Source organism: Diadema setosum, chromosome 7 (genome assembly GCF_964275005.1).
Source record: "Diadema setosum chromosome 7, eeDiaSeto1, whole genome shotgun sequence".
Taxonomy (NCBI): Eukaryota; Metazoa; Echinodermata; class Echinoidea; order Diadematoida; family Diadematidae; genus Diadema; species Diadema setosum.
The window spans coordinates 23,231,095-23,252,163 of NC_092691.1; the positions used below are offsets into that span (position 1 = coordinate 23,231,095).

The 21,069-nt window shown below is 38.4% G+C and overlaps 1 protein-coding gene across 1 annotated transcript in view; it reads left to right on the forward strand.

Annotated features, from left to right (window-relative positions):
• The window catches only part of LOC140231121 (leucine-rich repeat serine/threonine-protein kinase 1-like), a 94,996-nt gene that overhangs the window by 12,616 nt on the left and 61,311 nt on the right, over positions 1-21,069 (forward strand). Inside the window, exons 2-4 of the mRNA XM_072311273.1 lie at positions 112-431; positions 5,240-5,315; positions 6,775-6,954. Of these exons, the coding sequence (XP_072167374.1) occupies positions 112-431; positions 5,240-5,315; positions 6,775-6,954 (576 nt within the window). The remainder of the gene's footprint in view (positions 1-111; positions 432-5,239; positions 5,316-6,774; positions 6,955-21,069) is intronic.

A 21,069-nucleotide genomic window follows, 5' to 3' on the forward strand; every position in this document is an offset into this window, starting at 1 on the left:
CAGGGAGAAGAGTTTAATTCTGCAGGGGTCCCACAATAACATTATCCACATACAGCCCAATGTCCCACAATCTTTTTGCAGTAATTCTTTCTTTCTTCCTTTTTTGACAAGATGTTTGCAAGGCCATCTTGGACATTCTTGAGAGACACACCGACACTGTCAGGGCTGTGTATCGCTTCATGCAGACCATGTCCGAACAGGACGTCCAGAAACACCTGTTTCCCCTCTACTGCCCATACGGGTTTCCAATCCAGGAGGGGAAGTCAGTCCAGATGACCGTAGTAGGTGCCACCGACTCAGAGGTGGTCAGTCGTCCTGAGGATCTCCACCGGAGGTACGGTTTCTTTCACACTGCCTGCCGCAGAGGAGATATTCCTGCTGCTATGGTGCTAATATGCTGGGGAGTGGATCCACTGGGTAAAAATCTTGAGGTAAGAGTTGTTGTTGTTTTTTTTTTCTTTCTTTAATGCTCCTAAAGTGAATGGAAATATTGGTAACTGTGGACTATTCATTAACCCTTGTGGTGCCAATTAGCCAAATTTCACACACGAACCAATGGACAGGTAATTAGTGTGGTATTCAGAGGGTTAAATGACTGCTCAACGGCTTCTCCCAAACTTTATCAAATTTTGGGGGAGCTCTCATCCACTCCTGTAGACTTTCTCAAGCCAAGTGATCACACTCTTTAGTAGCTCTTTGCTTTCTGCTTGTCTTCCAATCGTTGAACTGAAGATTGATGACAAAGTGCAGCATGAATCTCCAGATGCTAAAGATGGGGTTTAATAATTCTTTTAGTCGAGATGGACTCTTATCATCTTTCTTGGCCTAAATTCCTTTCAAAGACTAGTATTGTGTCCTGTTTTGAAGGCATGTTCAGCTACTGCTCAGGTTGTACAATAATCCCCAACTGATGAAAGTTTTTAGATATTGTGTAAGTTTACTGGATGAGCAAATGTACACATTGAAATTAAATGAAACTTTTTTTTTTCAATATGCACTGGAGGAATATTGTTCTTGTAGTAGAAAGGTTATGAAGAGCATGCTTAACAAAAGAGGGAAAATATAGAGTAAATACTAGTATTATGAATATGAACCAATCTACCACTAGATAGGAGATGAGAGAAGATAAAGGTGATAGAATGTTAAAGGTAGGGAATCCCATTTGCATGCCTTAAATGAAGAGTTGTGTAAACACAGTGGTATGTTGAAGAGAGTATCATTTTAGAAACTCTCATAAAGTATTGAAAGTGGAAGGTAACATTTAGTACATCTTTATTGACCATTAGATTTTGAATTGAATTTTTTTTTTCGGGGCTCACCGTAAATTCCAGTACATTACTAGGCTACCTTTGCAGACCCATGCACTGCATGTGTGTCCATCATGTATATTTTGTGAATAAAGTTCATCAAAACTTACAAACATTTCTATATACATTCTTGCCACACACTCTATATGTTATTACATCAGCTCTTATAGATAAAAGATACAGAAGACTGCAACAAAAGGGCTTAAGTGTGGCTGACACCCAAAACTACTGAGTAGTTGAGTTTTGTGCATTATTCAAATTGTAGATAACTGTTGACTTCCAAATTTCTAAGCAGTGGCCTAAACAAGTCCCCTGAGGTTCATATTTAATGTTTTGCTGCATTTTGGGAGTTCTGTAAAAGGTATCCCCTACCTTTAACACAGATACATACAGACGCTCAATGTTCTGTTTTTGTTTTGTTGGACGGGGGGACTAATAGGGATAACAATTTTAGAATCTTTAAGTTTCCTATCCAGTTAGTTGAAGGGGTGCAGCAACAAAGAGATGTCACAACTAATTCTTATTGTTAGTGTTCATGTGATGTTTCACCTCTAATGGGATTCCGCCCCCACATACATTATGTGTTTATTATGGAACAGGAACTGCTTACACTCTGTTCTAAGAGGTACATCAATCATGCTTTAGTAATAGACCTGGAACACTGCTCGGGTTCCGTAAACATTTACTTCAGGTTAAACTGGTATATCCTGCTATGATGAAACTTGTTAAAAATGTAAAGTGTGCCCCCACACTTCCACGTTAGTTGACACGAATTGCCACTTTCTATTCACATGGGGGGGGGGGGGGGTGGTGGAGCAATTTCAGTGTCTGCCCATATAGAATTGAAAGTGTCAAATGTATTAATGACAATTTAGATTTTTTTTTTTTCTAAATTGTCATATGACTCTGATGACTCTTATGTTTATACTCTCCATGTGTGTTGTGCGTGTGTGTGTTTTTGCAAAGAAAGATTCAAAGAAAGTTGGTCTGCTTGGTTTCACCCGTTCAAAGTAGAGCAAGGTAAATAAGCAGAACAACCGAACTGATTAGCCTTATACTGTTGTGCCAGCAATGTTTTTAAAGTGCATAAATATATTCACAATCTAGAAATACATTTCAGCCCTATGTGCACTATGATTGAAAGTAAAAGACAGAACGATGAGGATATCATTCAATTATTCATTGTGAAATAATGTGGTGCAGCTCTAAACTGACCAATAGCTTTTTGATGTTTTCATCTTGTCAAGGATGTTATTCCACTTTTCAGCGGCTGATGAGAACAATCATCTTGCTCCATAAACCTGTGCATTTTTATCCTGGAGAAAACAAGTATAAAGAATTGGGACTGATCAGATCTGATGTATTTACTTGTATGATATCCAACTAGCACTTCCAGTAGATAGGAAGGGACAAGATCTCTTTAAAATACAAAGGAGCCACAAGGAGCCACAAGCAATGAAATCTTAAAGGGACTGTACAGTACTGGTTGAGGTGGGGATTCAGGTTTATAACATTAATAAGTGAGATAAGGAGAAACCTCTTATGAAATATGAGAGAGCATGTAATTTTAAGAAGGATTCAACATTTATTTGATGAAAATTGGTTTTCAAATGGCTGAGATATCCAAAAAAGTGATAATAATAAAAGGTGAAAGGCCATGCCTTCTATTAGGATCTCTTTGTTTCCCGTTGTTTTTGGATATCTCGACCATTTCATAACCGATTTTCATCAAATAAACTTTGATACCCCTTAGAATTGCATGCTCTTTGACATCTCATAGAGTGGTTTCTGAATATCTCGCAAAACGTTTAAAGCTAAATCCTCACCTCAACCAGAACTGTACACACCCTTTAAACTAAATGTTGTATGTAATTGAAAGGCAGTGTGATTGAGGTACTTAGGAGCTATAAAATGGTTGTACTCCCTTGCTCTGGTGACAAGTCTTGAAGCAGCATTTTGTACTCTATGCCTTTGATATACTAATTATCAGGAAGTCCAAACAAACTCTCACAAAGAGAGATGTGACATTACTTGAGCATGTACAGGTTTTTTTTTTCTGTAGACTTCCTCAAATTGAGAACAGGTCATGTTCTACCTATTTTGTGAAATGCAAAAAAAAAAATAATAATAATAATAAAACAAAAATGCAGCTTTACAAACACCACTGACATGGTTAGACATGGTTAAATACTAGAAAGTTTTAGAGTGATTGATTTCACATTGTCTTCAAAGATATTGTATACATATGACTATATATACTCTAGTGCGTCAATTTTTGTTTCCTTCCAGTAGCGCATTTCATGAAGCATTTTGTCAGATTTTCTGACAAATTGTTTGAAGCTACTGAAAACTTCTGATTGGCTGAGAGCAAATTTATCTGACCAATTTGTCAGACAAAATGCCCCCAGGCCTACATGTATGTAAGGCAATCATGTCGTTGAAGGCCTTGTGAGTGTCATATTATGTCAGTCAAACTCGAGTCATATGAATTCCATACATCGGATATTGCAATCATTGATCATTGCCGTCTAAAAGGGATTTCACATAAATTTCACATTCATTTTAATACATGTGATATGTACATATTATAATTGCATTTGACTGTGGAATGCATGTTACAGTAGCTGGTAGGAGTGAATACACTCCATATATCTCAGTGCATCTCTACAATGTATATGGTGCAGTCTCCTGGTTTTATGGGATTGTTGGATTTTGTTGATTAGGTTTATTCTCAGTTTCAGTCTGTCAGGTGCAATGTACCATCAATGTCAATAAGGCAAACTAACAATAGTATGGAATGTGCACCGTGCCATATTCCTCACATCTAGATGCCAAAATTTGGTGTTTAACCTGAGAGTTTATGGCCAAGATTTGACATTTAGCTGCATTCACATGTACAAAATGGGTTACTGAGCGCGCTCAAAAACTCGCAACCATTCACATGCTCCAGATTAGCGGGTTAGCGATCGTGCGTGGAAACTCAAGTGTTTTTGCAACCGTTCACACATATGCAGTTCGGAAATAACCCGCTAATTGCCGATCGATACAGTAAATTGATAAAACTATTGTTCTTTGCCTCACAGTGGTGTCGAGCACAAGCTGTTGTAGCGTTTACTTTGAATAATGGGATAAATAATCCGGAGTTTATTTGCCCACCCTTCACACATGACCGCAAGGCAAATTAGTGCGCTGATTCAGAAATAAGAGCAAAATTTCTCAGGTTTAGCATGGCGCTGCTGATCCTGCTAATTTGTGGGGGTTTTGTGTCCACACGTGCAAAAAAACTCGAGTTTTCTAGGGGGTTACAAAACTCAAGTTTTGTAACCCGCTAATTTGTGTACATGTCAATCCCTCTATCGAGTTGGACATTGAATTACATGCCTTTCCCTTTTTGTGAAGTGATCAATTAGATGACTCGACCTCTACAAGAAAAGACAAAACATTGAAAAAAACACCCAACCAAAACACAAAAACAAGAAGCAGCTTCCCAGTGTCATTCTTTCATTAGTCAATTTTCTTACATCCTTCTTGTCATAAAGATAGAAATTCATTCATCAAAGTTTAAAGTGAAAGGTAATGCATCACAATTTGAACAATCATATGATAGCTATCATATAACATTTTCACTTTACAGTTTTGTTTTCAAAGTCTAGGTAGTGTGATGCAGCACACTTGAGCAGCTTCTGAAATGCTGAGCGAGAGTACCGTAAGATAAGATTTAGTGCCAATTCACACGGATGTCTACTGTGACTTTATCATAGTGTTAGTCAGTGTACATCAAATCTGTGTCATATTTAGTCTTTCGCTTGAGTCATCTGACTGAATTCTACTTTTAGTATTGTTTTGCATGTAAAAACGTTTGCTGCCGGACATATGGGATTATCCTGTAATTCCTTAATTCTGTTTCCTGCACTTTCTATTGTATTTTCCAGAGCAAAAGTGGACTAGAAATTGCTACGCTTCATGGTCACATGAGTCTTGTTACCAAACTTATGACTTCAATAGAAGGTAGGTTTTGCCTGACTTCAGGCAATACTTGTCACTTTCTTATCATCCTTTTAGGGGATCTACCTTATTTGAATAAACTCAGTGAACCCCAGAATTCACATTTCTGTTGTTTCTGATGCTATGATTTTATCACAGGTTTTTGTTATGCATTATTAATATCTATTGTCATTTAGAAAGATAAAAAGATTATTTAGGTAAAATTGGTATTAAAGATAACAAAATGAAAAACTATAATTTTCTTTCGGTTGTATGCCATTGTTCATTTTGCTTTGCAAAATTATTCAAAAAAAAAAAACACGACAACAAACAAACAAACAAACAACCATGGTAGGTAACTGTATAGCTATTTGTCAGATTGGCAACATATTTGAGAAGATGAAGGTGTTTTGTTTTTCTCTCAAATTGGTGATTTAAAAAAAAAAAGATTTCTTCTAAACTTAAATTTCACATTTGATGATTTTGCCCAATTCCCTGTAGTCTTACTCTAGGAAATGCTATGCATTGAAATTCAAAGGTGTGAATTAAGGGATGATAGGTTGATAATACCTGCAGCAAACTCTGGGACTTGATGGGTTATTGTACCCTGCAAGTCTTGCGAATGGATTAGTGTGAAAGTGGAAATTTTCAGGAGATTGATTTTTTTTTGCACTCAGCCAGGCAAGATGAATTTCTCTTGTTTTGAAACTCGTAGACAGTCATGACAATTCAAGCAAGCATTCAAACAGCTTACTGCTGTCACAACAGTTGAAGGGCTTTGTCAGTACATGCAAGGGAAAATGTAACTGGTTGGCTCTACAAATTCTGGTACCTTTTATACATTTGTATTTTCATGCTAAATTCAGGTTGCATAAAATGCATGCAACTTGTACGCACTACCTCAAACATGTCCACTTTTACAATAACACATGAAAAAAAAAATGACAAAACATTGTATTTTCATGCTAAATTCAGGTTGCATGAAATGCATGTATCTTGTACGCACTACCTCAAACATGTCCACTTTTACAATAACACATGAAAAAAAAATGAGTTTCTGTGCATTAATAGCTATCAGAACATGTAATTAAAGATGAACCATTTATTTACTTGTGCAAGCAATTGCGATAAACTGAGATCCCTCTCTCTTCTACTATAATCAGTCACTCTATTCCACCACAACGGTGACCCTCCATTTACTTTATAGGGGAAGTTTATTCATCTTGAACACTGACCTTGTTTCCAGGCTAGCATGCCTGTACAGTCATGGGGCATTAAACTGCATATTACTTGAATATGAGACCGTTTTGAAGCAAATAATTTTCACACAACAATAGATACATAATTTACTCTTAAATGAATCCCACAAGGATTGGAACAATCATCCCCAAGCATTCCCACTGATTCCCACTGATCAGTTACTAGCCATCCCCTTTAATGAGTTTATTTACTATTTTATGCGCATTTATCTCCCTTCTGTCAGGCTGTGCTGATGACACAGAAGATTTAATCCGCCTGCTATGTTGTGCCTGTGAGTCTGGACAGAAGGAGATGGTAGACTACTGGTTGGGCCATCTGAGGTCCAAGCAGGACCCCCTGGGCCAGGGAATGGTGGTGGATGCATTGGAGGATGGCCATCACCCACTGGTGTCTGCTTGCAAAGGTAATATTCTGGTTTCTTAAAGGAAACCAAAACCCAAAGAGAAATGTGGATTGAGTGAAGGCACTGCCTCAACATTAGTAGAACACATCAGGGAAAGTTTGAGGAAAATCGGACAATCAATGCAAAAGTTATGAATTTTTTAAAGTTTTGGTATTGGAACTGCTGGATGAGGAGACTAATATAGGGTATGATGTATGTGTGGGCAACAATATAAAGAAAATATAAAGGGAATTCCACAAAAATTCACTTTTCTGGCATAATGAAAGAGCACCTGACTAACCACTTTCAGAAAGTAGGGGATATAATTGCTACCATTAACATACATATGTCAGTATCAAGTTGATGGAATGTGTAATTTTCATTAGATTTTCATCTATGGATATTTTCCATAATTTTGTAGTTTGGAATCATCAGCCCAGCATTGGGCCGCTTCGCAGAAGAATCCCATTTATCAAATGTAATGTTAAAGATCAGAAAATAACTCTATTATTCGCGAGATTATAAGGCAGAATTTAATACAATCTATGTGTGCTAGTACTTCGCCATTCAATGTGAATAAAAGCGTACAGTTACATATTGCATGTTCATAACCGGAAGTTTATATCCCAAGAATTAAAGTTAAAAAAAAACATTAGAGCACCACATGTATTTAGATTCAGAGAGCTATGCGATAGGGGTCGAGAAATTGTGTCAATTCAGTCGCCCTTTCTATGTTTACGCAGTGCCATATCTTGAATATGTACAAAATCACAATACTGAACCATCTTCTCTGGTTGTTGAAAGCTAATAAATGCTGTCTCAGTACATTCAATGTGCAGATAGAGCAAATCTGCTTTGTCTCACACTCCGCTTGCTCACACTGATGGTCTGTCATGATGTGTAAATAGAGATTTACAGTGTATATAGCATTCATTCATAGCATTCTATGACTGTTTATTTGTTCTAAGAGCCATTGGCAGTCAGTTGTGACATTCCAAACCCAAACATGGCAATCTCGTGCACTATGATCAAAGTACAAATTTGAACGCTTTCAAATACCATCAACATCTGGATCCCTTTCATTTTGTAGTGCAAGCTCCGTTCTGGACATTTTGATAACTTAAGAAGTCTGTGTATAGTCTTATCTTCTCTGATGTTAATGGTTATACATATAATCAGTTTTTGATATAATATGTATCGCTGTATATCTCTTGTATGTCTATCATGTCTATGTATCTATGTTATATGTGTGCTTTGTATATGTATAATGTATCAATGTAACCGGGTATGCATGCAAACAAAACAAATTTCCAGAAACGGACATTAAAATCGAATTGAATTGAATGTAGGCCCTAATGTATATGTCAAATATTTAGCGAGGTTTTTATTTTCAGGAATTTTTCAAGTTAGGTGCTATTCGCGAATTTAAAGACATGCAAAGATATTGACTGATCCCAATATGAATGTGACGTGCACGTATATATTTCTCCGTTCAGTAGAGTACTCCACGATCGCGAATTTAACCACTTGTGAAATTGTTGGGAATTCCCAATTTGTGAAAATTTAGACTCGCTAAGTATATGGCGTAAACAGTATAGTGTCACCACATTTTGCTATGCTATGTATAATGTCAATTCTCGCTATCGCCAATGACGTAAAAAGTACCCAGATGTTGATTTAAGCGTCATTTACGGTGCATTATGGGATAGTCCGGTAGCAAAGTCACTTCCGTTCGTACGCGCGTGATGCGTGACTAATGCTATTTACACACACAACCGACCATATTCTACGTGTACTTCCTGTTTTCTCGACTTGAATTACAGCTTTAATATGATTTGAAATTTCTCCATTCTCAAGAAATTGCTGTTAATACGACTATTAGTTGTTGCTGCAAAGCTGCCATGTGCTGTTCGCACGACAATAAATGAAAAAAAATCTGCAGAAATAGGACCCTTACTGGCATGCGAGACGTGACGTGGCCGCGTGGGTGAAGTTTGCGGGTGACTCCACAGCGCAGTACGTGCACGCGCAACTTGCTAGTAGTGGTAGTAGCATAGCACTAGGTAGTAGGCCTAGTGCCTACGTACATTGTGCGTACTGTACTTACTTGGGAGAAGTTGCTTCGGAGACAGGATAAGTACGAGATCACTGTTCGTTCCCGATTGTGTTCGCGACATTTCGACAGAGAACAAATAAAAAAAAGATGGGCATTCTATGACGATATCCAGGTGGGTGAATATATTCCAGCATATTTTCAGCGTATGCAGAGATGACTGATCTGTGATGTGCACATCGATCGCATGATCAAGCAGTACGCTGTACCGGTATGTGTTAGCTTATGCGCTGCGTGCAGTGGTGCATGCTAATGCAAGGCCGGCCGCCGGCGGGGACTCGACTACAGTGTACGAGTATGACAGGCCTGACCACTCGCTGGCTCGGGCGGTACAGCCGCCTACTGTACTAGTATCCGTGGTCGGCGCGGCGCTATAGGTAAGGTACACGTACGTGCACGCTAGCGTTGTGCAAATTATGCTCCGCGCCGGAAGTGCCCTTGCTACCAAGTGCACTAAATCTTGACGAAAAAGCCACATCCGGGTACTTTTTACGTCATTGGCGATAGCGAGAATTGAAAGCACTTTACCTCATTCACTGAGCTTCCTCATCCACATCTATAAAATGTACTAGTAAAGGACAAGTTCACCTTCATGAACATAAGGATTGAGAGAATGCAGCAATATTAGTAGAACACATCAGTGAAAGTTTGAGGAAAATTGGACAATCGATGCAAAAATTTTTGTGTTAGAACCGCTGGATGAGGAGACTACTAAGGCTCATGATGACATATGAGTACAACAGTATAAAGAAAATGTAAAGAAAATTCAACATATTTTCACTTTTTTCGCAAAATAAAAGAGCACTTGACTTGCCTCTTTCTAAAGGCAATGGGAATAATATTACCCATAACAAGTCAGTAACGAGTCAAGGGAATGTGTAATTTTTTCAAAAGATGAAATTTTGTGAAATTCTCTTTATATTTTCCTTATATTGTTGTACGCATGTGACATCATACACTGCAGTAGTCTTCTCATCCAGCGGTGACTGCACAAAAACTTCAAAAATTCATAACTTTTGAACGGATTGTCCAATTTTCCTCAAACTTTCAATGATGTGTCCTACTAATATTGCTACATTCTCTCAATCCTTATGTTCATGAAGGTGAACTTGTCCTTTAAAGTCTTTTTTCAGGGGAGTGTCATATAGGCTTCCATGCTCATGCTAATGCTGTCTAATTCAACCAGAATAAATATACTGTAAATCAGTGTGGTGAAGAGAGTTATGAGTGCAACAGGAAAGGAATGTGACACATGTAAATCATTATCTGAAATGAACAAATACAAGAGGGAACATGTATGGCATGGGAATATAAAAGGGTTGGAGGTCTACTGGTCAGACGGTGATTATTCATTGGAGTGATATAGAATACAGAGACAGAATGTACAGAAAATAATATATGTATATTAACTAAGCTGACTACAGCACCAGGACAATATACAGACCTATTCAAATAGGGTCCTACAATACCATGTTGTAGACATGCACCTCGATTGATATATCTGAGTGGAGAAGAACAATTATATCTGTCATATGGGGGCTGGATGACGCCAGGGGCCATGATAGGGTTGAAACTTTTGGCCTTCGTTAGGGCGCCTGAGTGTCTGTCTGTATGTTAAGTAATCCTGAATTTAAAGTGTCTGTCTGTGGCGACCTTGCCGCAGACTGTACGTTAAGCGAGCCTCAAAGTGTCTGTCTGTGGCGACCTTGCCGCAGACTGTATGTCAAGCGAGCCTCAAAGTGTCTGTCTGTGGCGACCTTGCCGCAGACTGTACGTCAAGCGAGCCTCAAAGTGTCTGTCTGTGGCGACCTTGCCGCAGACTGTACGTTAAGCGAGCCTCAAAGTGTCTGTCTGTGGCGACCTTGCCGCAGACTGTACGTCAAGCGAGCCTCAAAGTGTCTGTCTGTGGCGACCTTGCCGCAGACTGTACGTCAAGCGAGCCTCAAAGTGTCTGTCTGTGGCGACCTTGCCGCAGACTGTACGTCAAGCGAGCCTCAAAGTGTCTGTCTGTGGCGACCTTGCCGCAGACTGTACGTTAAGCGAGCCTCAAAGTGTCTGTCTGTGGCAACCTTGCCGCAGACTGTATGTTAATTAGGTATATGAGTGAGCTTGTTGCAGCCTTCCAGCAGACTTCTCTGGCAGCCTTGCGGCAGACTGTTTATAGTATGCGAGAAGTCTGCCGCAAGTTCCTTTCTTTGGCAGTCTTCCCGCAGATCTGCCACAGACTGTTCCTGCCGCATACTAACAGTTAGTATGCGGCAGGTCTGCAGCAAAGCTTGGTTCTGCCGCATACTCCCGCTTACTCTTGCCGCAGACTAAAAAGTATGCCGCAGACCTGCGGGGCAGACTTTTCTTTTTCTTATGGGTCTTCATACCCATTCAAATGCACTGTCAAGAAATAGCCAATACACCTCTAACTCATAGCACTTGCCTGCATGATACACAAAAAGATTGGGTCGAGGGCCCCATTATATTGCATAAAAGATGTTAGGATATAGCAACTCTTGCTGGACTGGCAACTTCCCATAGCAACAGCCAATCAGGAAGCTGGATTCTTGTCATTGCCACGACAATTACCATTCCAGCAAGAGTTGCCATTATATCAACTTTTTATGAAATGGGGTCCAGGATCTACTGTAAAGCATTATATATTCGCGGCATGAAATTTTCGTGAATTGGAGCCGACGGCCTCTTTTGTGACATGAAATTTTCGCGAATTGCCATGGGCGTGCAATGCATACAGTGTAGACAAGAACTTTCGCATGCATTTTATTTTCGCGAATCTTGGCGCTCGTGAAATTCGCGAAATTAAAATGCACGCAAACATTCCTTGTTTTACAGTATCCTTTATCAGCCCTGCTGAATTTATTGCGCTTAGTCTTTGTCAAAGCCCTCCTGCTGTATTTATTGCAAGAGTAGCAAACCATAGGGAGTTGTCACATTGAGACCGAGTCTAGCATGCTATAAGGCAAACCCAAGCGAGAAGACCTGTCAGAATTCTGTGACGTACACCTTTGGTTTGCTTAATTTTGCTATCAGGCTTCGATACCAGAAATCACAACCAATCAGTCAAGGTCTGTTTTAAGATACTCACACATAATACATGTTGCTCTGAGTACTGACAGGGAAATCTAGCGATTCCATCTTGGTCAAAGTGACCAATTGAATTATCAAATGCTAAAGTATTATTTTAGAAGGAGTGGTGCACAAGTCTGCTTTCTTGCTGGCTTAGGAATAGTAATCACATTTGTACTCACTCAGAGGGAAACAATATATGAATAAAATCTTTCAAAGCACAGCTTCATCCCTTCAGCATAGTTTTGTAGATTTTCTCAGCAATTGTTATGTGTTGGTAAAAGAAATATCATGAGCCACTATAACTAAGCTCTGAAAATACATTTCTGTTGTGGAGTGACAATGTTTTAGTCATGACAAAAAGGGAAAAATAAGATGTGATTACAGCATTTTATTCTCTGCCGGTACCTGATGCACAGTAACTCCGGATTACCGGAAGTGCACAAGTCAACAGAAAGTGTTTCAACCTCACTTGATGTGGATTCCACGTTGATGGATAAGTTATTGAAACCTCATTCATTTGCAGGTATAGTGACGTCTAGCATAATGGACCCAACTGCTCACAATGAAATATGTGTACATTTATATGTGATAGGGAAAATACTAGCCACATCTCATACTCGAGTAAAGAAATGGTTGCCCAGATTAATGGAATTTGATTCTTAGCGTATACGGGTAAGTTGTAGATCAAATTTTGACCTTTGCAGAAAATGTCCACATCATGCAATCACAAACACTACCCTATAGTGTCAATATGAGCTATTCATTATTGTATTCCCTGTGTGTATGGTTTAGGTCTAAATCTCCTTAACACTTCCCCATTCTTTGACGAAAGCTGAATACAACTTATTCGGTGACCCTTTCTTTGAGGTCACAGATGTGAGTACAATATTTACAGATATCTTCACAACTATGACTTCACACCTTTCTGTTTAAGGACTCATTCCAAATTATGTTCATGAAATTGAATTCATTTACTTTTAATTATTGTTTATTTTTTTCTTCTATGTACATCATTATTACGAAATATAAAATTTGTGACAGATAAAACTTAAATGTATTCATACACTTGGACTTTACACTCTGCTTATGAGAGATAATGCACGGCAATTTTATGCCCACCATTTGAGCTAATGGATGCAGTTCATACTCCACTGCCGTCAATGAAAGCCAGCTGTAGTCTGTTACTGCCAATGGATATCATACTGTCGAGCTGCGAACACCATTATAGACTATGGTGATCAGCTGTTTTTTTTTTTTTTTTTTTTTGTTGTGACAGGTAGTATCAAGTTCTGTCAGCATTTCATCACACAAATTACATTGTAAATCAAATATTTATCTCCTGTCTTTCTGAAATTACCATTTCAAGATTATTATGTATATTTGGTCTTGTTACCCAGGATTGTTTTGTTTTGTTTGTTATATTCTACACAAGGTTATTGCATTGGTGTTAATGTTTGAAAGCAGAAGACATTAAAATTGATATGCAACTATATGACATGTCTTTTTATGAATATTGTACAATAATTTTGTAGTTCATATTATAGGCAACCTTAAATCATTTATGCTTTGATGTACAATGTACCTGAAACTTTGCATGATCATGCTTGTATAGGATTTTTCATGTTTGCACAAGATATTATAACGTGTGCCCATGGTAGTATTATATTTGCTCAAGATACATATATGTGTACAAACACGTAGTATGCTGATATTTTCATTCTTCTAGGTGATATATGTCTGTAAATAACAGTGCTGCATTATTTGTAGATTAATAAAGCAGGTGTATAGACCTTTTAAGTTGCATCTATGAGATACATAGACCTGTCCACTGTCTTTTCAGACCCACTCTCGTCACATTTACAAAGTTTTAAATTTACAAAGTTTTAAATAACCTCTTGCCTGATTTTCTGACTTATCAAGTGAACGTAAAAGTATCTAATTACAATCTGAGGAACTCGGCGTTTAAAGTATTGTTACCAAAACCAAAGACCAATTTCTGCAAAAGTAGTACTGTTTACATAGCAGCTCAATTATTCAATCAATTACCGGAAGCCACGAGAACATGTACAAGGTTAGCACAATTTCTGAAGGATATCGATTCTGTTTTCTTCCTTGATTTATGAGTTTTTCTATTTCTGAGTAATATTTTTTTTTTTAATCACTTCCTTTCCGAGATTTTTTTTTTTTTTTTTGTTCTTCTTACTGCATTCTACTGTCTGACTGTTTTGTTAAGAATGCTGTGTATATATGTATTTTTTTCATCTTTTTCTTTGGTTATACCGATTATTGTCTATGTATTATTCTATACGTTGATTGTACCACATTATGTTTTTTGTACAGTGTATATCATACGGACTTGCTGAAAAACAGCCTAACGGCTGAGTGCAAGTATTTTTTTACCCGTGTTTAAATAAAAACAAACATACTGTAAAACGAGGAATGTTCGCGTGCATTTTAATTTTGTTAATCTTGCGAATTTTGCGAGCGCCAAGATTCGTGAAATTAAAATGCACGCGAAAGTTCTTATCTACACTGTGTGCACTGTATGCCAGTGGCAGTTCGCGAAAATTTCATGCCGCAAAAAAGGCTGTTGGCTCCAATTCGCGAAAAATTCATGCCGCGAATATATCATGTTTTGCAGTAGTATGTTCTGTGTGTACTGTAAAACCAGAAAAGTTTGAGGCATGAAACTTTTACGAATTTGAGCCAACTGCCATTTTTGCAGCTCGAAACATTCATGTATTGCCACTGGCATTCAATACATTCAGTAGACAAGAACTCTGACTTGCATGCAGTTTAATTTCACAAATCCGGGCTCCTTGCAAACTTTGCAAAAGTTTCATGCACATGAAAAAAAAAGCTTGTTTTACAGTATTTCAAGGTTAGCATAGTCAAGTTCTACAGTTATCAAACAGACTTAGTATTATTCCTTCCCATCAAATTTTTTGAGAGTTACGATAAATCAGCAAAATAGTGCCTGTAAGGATCTGGATGGTAACAAATGCCAAATTATAATTCAAAACCACAATTTTTACAACATTTTAACATTTACAGCCTTACCAAATGACAGGGAGAAATTCCATTCTACAATCGTTTAAATAGAAAGAGTAAAAGCAGGCTAATTTTCATTTATATACATGTAGTTATTTTGTTGTTGTTGAAGAAACAGCCATTTTAATCCTCCCTCTGGCTTGCATGCAATTGTTTGCTAAGATCATTTTTCCATGATTGTTAAACAGGAAATTGTATTAAGCTAGGGTTTGCAATGATGAAGTAGTAATTCTGATGAGGAAATATGTGGCTGCCTTATCATTGACCCAAAAGTCTATTTATAGCGTTTTTACATATCAACCGCAGTGGAGAATTTTTACTCAATGATGTATTTACCTCATCTATATGTTCTTATGATTGGTATTCTGTGCAAATAGGTGAATTTGTAGAATTTCCAAACTATCACTGTCTTTTTGTCCATTTCCAGCGAAATGTTCTCTCTTTGGTCTGTTGGATTGAGGTAGGAGATTCTTATTACCGACAAATGGAGGATGGAGATCATTTCTCCTTTAAATGTGTGACATTTTCATGCCCTTCTCAGAGATTATGCAATCATATTGAGATTGTGCATGCTACATGCAAGGAAAGTCTTGGCCTTCTCTCACTTTTTGCCATTTGTTTGGTGTAGTTTCTTTTCAGCATGATTTTTTTTTTGTCATTTAAGTGATTTATAATGTAAGTTAAAAAGTTTTAATTGCAGAATTTCAAAAACCTCTTCATTAATTTCTAAATTGGTAAAAACAGATTCTTAAGTTGCAAGTCATTTTTAGAAGATTAATGTTCCTACTTTTCCCTTCAAGTGAACATTTTCTTTGTGTAGACTTCTGTCTGAATTTACACAGATTTGATAAAGTTAGCCAGTTCCACTTTATATTTCTCCCATAAAGAGTACACAGTGTAAAGAGGATAAGATGATAAATACTGCAGAAGAATTGTCCTAGGACAGGATGGATTAAAGCAAATTTCTGGACAATCAGTTCGCAGCACTTGGAACGACTGCAATTCTGTGCCGCAGTTTGTTTTTGTTCGGCACTAAAGATCAGTGCAGGGAAGTTGCAAGTCATTTTTAGAAGATTAATGTTCCTACTTTTCCCTTCAAGTGAACATTTTCTTTGTGTAGACTTCTGTCTGAATTTACACAGATTTGATAAAGTTAGCCAGTTCCACTTTATATTTCTCCCATAAAGAGTACACAGTGTAAAGAGGATAAGATGATAAATACTGCAGAAGAATTGTCCTAGGACAGGATGGATTAAAGCAAATTTCTGGACAATCAGTTCGCAGCACTTGGAACGACCGCAATTCTGTGCCGCGGTTTGTTTTCGTTTGGCATTAAATATCACTGCAGGGAAGTGGACCACTTCCCATGCTCATTCAATTGTGACTTCTAGGGTTATCCTGTTGCTCACCAAACACTGTCAACACCATTTACTTGGGACCAGTTCATTGGTGCTCTTAATTACAAACATCTGTAGGTTTTCTAGGAGGTCTTCCTCCTTTCTCCCTAATACCCTTTTCACACTGGACCCCCCCCCCCCCAAGACTGTCAGCACCCCAACTCTCTTAAAGGGGAAATCCAGTCTAAATATTAGTTAGTCTGATAAAAAAGAGTAAAATCTTACAAATTCAATGATAAAAATTTGACTGAAATCGGATGGAAAATAGGGAAGTTATGAAATTTTGCTTATTTCTGCAAAACAGTTCTTGTACAGTGGATATGAATATGCAAATGAGTGAGCTGACCATGTCATATTATAACCTCACAATTTTTCATTGATCGTGTACAAAAAATGACAAAAATTCAATGTTTCTATCATTGAAGTCTAAAACATGATGTTATTCCTGGTTGAATAACTTCAGAATGTAGTGATCAGTTGGATATACCAGAATATGAGCCGCAGGCATAATTGCGTTTGGATGAAAAACTAGAAATCTCAAAATTTTATGTACAAACTATATGGCAAGTTGTGAGGGTATGACATGCTCACTTTTCCATTTGCATATTCATATTGCCCATTCAAGAACTGTTTCCTAAAAAATTGGCGAATCTTCAAAATGTCATAACTTCCCTATTTTTTACCCAATTTTGATCAAAATTTTACTGTTGAACTCCTAATATTTTATTGTTTCTTGTCAGACTATACTATAACTTATATTTGGACTGGATTTCCCCTTTAACTCTTTTGTGGTCCCACATACACTGTGTATGCCACATATATTTTGCAAAGTTTTTGTTTTCACAAATTTTGTGAGTTTGGTGCTGTCCATGAACATATTATGCAAAAATGTCAATTCTAGATATTATTTCTCGTAGACCTCAAGAGAAGTATGAACGCAGGTTGTATGCTATCAGCATCATCTCTCAGCAAGTAGCATGTTGCCTTGATTCATGTAAAAGCTGCTTTGTCGGGCAGTCTGGGTAATGACAAAGACATGCAAGAAAAATTGACCTGAATATGTTTGTTTCTTTCATTGTCAGATACTGAGTGGCTCATCTATACTGAAATTTAATGGACTTTGCCATGTATTGAAGATTAAATTTGGTGTTTAATAACCTGTCTTGCAACTCAATAAACATAATCAAGGCTAGTAAAGTCCACAAGAAACAATTGAATGATTAAAATTCTGTGCATATATGTGTGTGCTGCAGAAGTACATATGTAACATGATTTTGTTTTTGTAATCCCAATTTTGCAAAATATATCTGTGCTAATATTACACCTAGAGAATGTTTTCTATGTCCCTTGAAATCAGGTCATTATCAGAATGAGGTTGACTTTTCAAAATATAATTATCGCCATTGACGCACACGCAATATTTCAACTTTGATGATGGACTCATATGATACATTAATTCAGATTGACCTGAAACTTGGCAGACATATGCTCAACAAAATTACGAAGCATTCCATTAAAAAGATATGATTTCTGCTGTATGTATGCCCATATAGGCCTAAATGATGCACACTTGCAAAATTTTTAAATGTTGAAAATAGCCTGCAATGTACGCAAAACAATCTCTAAGTCATTTGGAGCATTTTAAAATGTATGTGTGCGTCATGATAACCTGACTAGTGACTATTATTTAATATTATGAAATTGGCTTTAGAATCTCTGCAGTCTGATTGGTCAATTGTCATGCATTGATTTTTACTGATCCATACTGAGCCATGCATCCGGTAAAATCTGAACGCATGGCCATGCGTCCAGTAAAATCCGAACGCATGGCTCTAGTCTTGTATAGTATTGTAGGTGCACTGGACACCTGATGGAGGAAAAAAAAAAGATTGTATTTCATGAATTTACAGGCCCATTTTATAACAGGAGTGATAAAAAAGAAAGAAAGAAAAGATAATTAAAAATGAAGAAGGAAAGAAAGAAAGATTCGTACAGATTAACACAATGTACTATCTGGATAACTCTGGCCAACAAAAAAAACTATCTGTGTGAGAACTTGAGGTTGACATTAGACCCCGTTTACAGTGCGGGGCTGGCCCGAGCTGCGGCCGAGCCCAGCCTCAATTGCGGGGCCGAGCCCCGCAATTTTGTCTGTTTACACTGCCGGGCTCGGCCCTGCTTTTAATTCAAACCTTTCAATATTTTGTAGTGGCGCTCTGCTTGTAAACAAATGCAATTTGGTATAGTCTGGTTTTCAGACCCTTTGCCACCTAGATTCCGTGGCGATGAAGTCACCGTTCGGGCTAAGGCCTTTGATGAAGGAAAAATCCTTTGCAGGACAAAACCACCTTTTAAACTATACTAGCTTTCGACGTTGAGGGGGTTAATGTCCTGAATAGCGAAATAGTACGGGCAGAGGGTTTGGAAGCCAGACTAAAATTGGCGCGCATTTGGCCCAGTTTGCGTTTACACTGAGAAAAGGCTGGGCTCGGCCGCGGCTCGGCTGCGGCCGAGACCACCTCCAGAGTGTGGCCAAATGCGAGGCCAATTTTGGCCCCGCATTTGGCCTTTTGCGCGCTTACACAGAAGCGGGGCTGGGCCAAGCCGCGGCCGAGCCTCGCACTGTAAACAGGGTCTAGGTCACTCATTCTTAATCCACTACAACCCAAATATGGTACAGTTGAACCTCTATTATCCGGCCTCCCTTTATCCGGATTATACGGACGCAATCTCGCCGTGATTTTTTTTTTTTATTAATTACGGGAGGAAAGGGGGATTCCCAACTCCTTGAGAACTCCTGCACAAACACACATGAATTACATATTACTTCCGACATTAACATACACCTCTATTTTGGGGTCTGTTACTGAGTGTAACAATGAAAAGGTTGCAGTATACACATTACTACATGTGGTACTACAATGGGCTACATCAGTACATGTGTATGTATATGTACATGTATAAAGCATTGAGTCTCCCGTATCCGGCCAAATCCCTTATCCGGATGAGCCCCGGTTGCGACTTGTCCGGATACGAGAGGTTCAACTGTAATTTTATCTGTGGTTAATGCATGGCATGTTGGGTCTCTATGAACAATGGTTTTAATGCAAATGTGAAATAGAGAGCTAGAGAGGGGGGGGGGGGGGTAGGGGGGAGAGAGAGAAAAAGAGAAAGAGAGGGGAGGGGCAGATAACTGAAGAGTCCTTGCTTGAATTGTTTTGATTGTTCTCAAGAGGGTATAGAATGACATCTTGGTTTCCATTTATATGCTCATTATTGAATATTGGAATAACAGTCAGTGTGCACCAGTGCAATAGAAACAAGACGCTATCATGATCAAGGGGAGGCGGGACAGCTTTCACCGCTTGATAAAAGGTATGCTCCTAGCCACCTCGGTGATGTTCATTCAAGCTTAGAGCCAGCGGTCTAAGCACTACCAATCAGTAATCAGGATGCCACGCACTGACCAATAAGATCACTCCCTCGTTGCTAGGGGTGGAGTCTAGCTGCGGCGCTATACTAGTATCCAAATCTTCGGACACATTTCTGTTACATTGAAAGTTGGAAAATCATGGCCCAGAAAAACATTGATTTATTGCCTTTTGATCATTTGGCTTCGAAATTTCGGCAGATGATAGACAAAACATTAGACTACAAAATTATGCCAAAAACACAAATCCGATTGTTTTGACCAATTTTGATGATGTGATATCAAACTTGATTTTCTCGGCTCAGCCGTCAGTGACTGTAGGATCCTTTTGTTGTAGCGGGTCACATATATTGGAAATAGTATTTAGCAGGAAGAATAGACGTAATCAGCAATTAAATGGCTGAAATGGCCTCCGAGGGGTGAAAGGTGAATGGTCTGAGGTTAACAATATTCAGCCAAAAAGTAGTTCCACTAGGTATAACTCTTCAGTCCTAAGTTACAATTCACGTGTCATATCAGTATGTTATTAATTCATTTTCATTTTTGTATTTTTTTTTTTGTGTTCACCAATATGTTTTTACTAATTGTACCTCAGTTCCATTCTTTTTTTCTTTTTTTTTTTGGGGGGGGGGAGGGCAGAGGGTGTGGGTTTGTGGGTCAAGAGGCAGGGATAGGAACACAGAGGATGTTGCACAGTCAAGTCCCAATCTGCCCAAAGTGGTTTCAAAGCGCTGAGTGGTCGTAGGCCAAGAGTTTCCTGTTCACATCCTGATTGAGCTTCCGCCATCAGTTGAGTAAACCGAGCCTTCTACATCATCACCGATCTCTCTGTTATTGGATGTCATGATTTGGATCCAGATCACATCAAACTTGGTGATTTTCTGCTTCTAGGCTGGCGTAGGATCGACCAACTGCCAAACGCATCCGCACACTTCTCGCACTTCAATTGCATTCTTACTGACAGGTGGCCCACCATGGGAAGACAGCAGTCTTTTCATGAATTTCAGACATTGAACTGAGTTGTGTGCCATTGGTAGCTTCAGGTACCTCTTCTTCAATGCCTGGTG